Raw genomic sequence first — 2,221 nt, forward strand, 5'->3', positions numbered from 1 at the left:
ATAATAACATCCAGTATACAATTAATCGCATAATAAGTGTATTTATTTCTATAATCATCATAAATTACACCAAAACCACTCATCTTAATTTTATTTTGTGAACAGAAGAAACTTTTATTTGAACCACCCCTCTTTATCACGAATTCGCTACAAATTTTTTTCTGTAAATTTTTTCTTCAAAATTAAACATTTTTTTCAAAATCAACATCAAGCCAGAATAAGTTTCTAAAGCATGGAAAGTGAAGCATAGTACAAATTGATTTGTTGCCTAAAACATAACGTGATTTTAGTTGACTTCGATAACAGTATGGTTATAAAGTAAGGTTATAAAGTATGGTTTGGCCTTTTCTAACTTAAACAACAATTTTTATTTTCTGGAAACATACATCAGTAAACTTATGAATGATAGACAAATTTCAAGACATTACATAAAATTAAACTTGACATTAAAATTAAAAGTTCTAACACAACAGTTGCACAAAATAAAACCCGGTCTTGATTTCCAATAGAAAAGACTTCAACTAGTTATGCGGTTGAAGACGAACAGGAAGACCTTGGAGAGGTGTGGGCATTGGATCACATGAAATTTTCTCATCAGGATACACAAGCTTCCACCTATATCTCTTCACCAAATTGTGCATTAGTAGAAGCAATTCCAGCCTAGCAAACTCTTTCCCGGTGCACATCCTCGGCCCCCCGCCAAATGGCACAAACGTAAATGGGGCCGGCCCCGATGACTCCTCAAATCTCGATGGATCAAAGTCGGCCGAGCTCGGGAACAAGCCCGAGTCCATGTGTGTGTTGGAGGCGCTCCAAAACAACTAACATAAATATCAATCATATTACATATCATATTATATCATATCATATAAGATGCAACAATGTATATGAAGATTATATTACACCTTCCATCCCTTGGGAATGTGGTAGCCCATGTAGTCTATGTCAACCAAGGCTTCTCTGAACCCACCAATGACGGGCGGTGTAAGCCTCAAAGCTTCACACGCAACGCTCCACGTGTACTTCATCTTCTGTAGGTCCTCCCACTGCAAGGATTCGCCTATGCCCTCGTGCTCTGCAACGTCATCATCAACATCAACAGTCGTTATTTTATTATAAAATTATAAAATTGATAAATTAAGAGGGATAGATAGGCAAACATATATACCTTTGAGAACCCTTTCATAAATATCTGGGCGTGCCGCGAGACACTTGAAAGTCATGGTGATGGTGACACTAGTGGTGTCGTGTCCCGCGAAAAGCAACATGAGGATATTGTTGACAATGACGGAATCGGTCATATAATTGCCTCTCTCATCCGGGGTGGTAATCAGATGATTAAGAAGGTCTAGTTTCTGCTCGGAACTAGACCTCCTCGCTCTCACTATCTTTAGCACTTCATCCTTGATCGCATGTGTTGCTAACTTTCCCCTCCAGAATCTCGTCCCGGGAAAATTTATCGGAAACGAGATTAAACCTGCAAGGAAAATATTAAACATCAAAGCTAGCTTCCCGATATGCTCCTCGTCCTCGAGCCCCATGAAAAGCCGACACGCAAGCCCAAACGTGTACCGCTTGATCGTCGGAAACACTTTGACCTCATCTTTACCTGGTCAATGCAAAAAAAAATAAAACACACACCACGAGATAACAATATTTTAAAAAAATAAACAAAGAGAGAATAAAATAAGAGAAACTAATTAAGACCTTCCCAGTGAGTTTTGATATGCTGGTGACAGACCGTTTCCATAGTCTTGATATAGAGCTTCGAGAAGGCATCCGGGGTCAAGAACAACGCGATCATCCTCCTCGCGAGCCTCGCCTCCTCTCCCGTGCTCGTGGCCAAGCACGGCCCGAGCAGCTTCCTCACGGACCCCGGCCACCACACGGTCACCGCCTTGCTCTCGTTGCTAAACAAGAACTTGTTCCCGGCAGCCCCACACATGAACACCATATTCTCCCCCATTAGGCTACTCTTAAAAACTTGAGAATCATATCTCTTCACCCTCCTCCGCACGAACTCCTCCGGCTCCCCGTCGACCGAGGCGCGGAGGAACTCGAGCGACTCGCCCACGAGCGGCCACCCGAGGCTGCCCGGGGGCAGATTCGGATTCCGATTTCTCGACCTTCGAATCATCGCAAAAATTGTGGAGATTAGAAGAGTTGCAATGGTGAAAAACATAATTGAATCCATTTTTTTGAGTATGTGTTTGTGATTGAA

At 42.0% G+C, this 2,221-nt stretch overlaps 1 protein-coding gene across 1 annotated transcript; it reads right to left on the reverse strand.

The window, feature by feature from the left end:
• Nucleotides 1–387: 387 nt before the first annotated feature.
• On the reverse strand, nucleotides 388–2,221 carry LOC125187459 (beta-amyrin 28-monooxygenase-like). Its single transcript, XM_048084057.1, has 4 exons — nucleotides 1,708–2,221; nucleotides 1,169–1,609; nucleotides 906–1,075; nucleotides 388–821 (listed from the first exon to the last, which is right to left on the reverse strand). Exons 1-4 carry the CDS (start codon nucleotides 2,192–2,194, stop codon nucleotides 522–524), a joined length of 1,398 nt encoding a protein of 465 aa, XP_047940014.1. The 5' UTR covers nucleotides 2,195–2,221; the 3' UTR covers nucleotides 388–521.

The sequence above is a fragment of the Salvia hispanica genome, chromosome 5, assembly GCF_023119035.1.
Source record: "Salvia hispanica cultivar TCC Black 2014 chromosome 5, UniMelb_Shisp_WGS_1.0, whole genome shotgun sequence".
Classification (NCBI taxonomy): Eukaryota; Viridiplantae; Streptophyta; class Magnoliopsida; order Lamiales; family Lamiaceae; genus Salvia; species Salvia hispanica.

Bases quoted from the DNA above. Each gene is read 5' to 3' on its own strand.
- LOC125187459 (XM_048084057.1), bottom strand. From the start codon at position 2,194: ATGGATTCAATTATGTTTTTCACCATTGCAACTCTTCTAATCTCCACA. The intron at 1,610-1,707 runs GTCTTAATTAGT...TGCATTGACCAG, and splicing joins TATCAAAACTCACTGGGAAG to GTAAAGATGAGGTCAAAGTG. The intron at 822-905 runs GTGTAATATAAT...TATTTATGTTAG, and splicing joins ACATTCCCAAGGGATGGAAG to TTGTTTTGGAGCGCCTCCAA.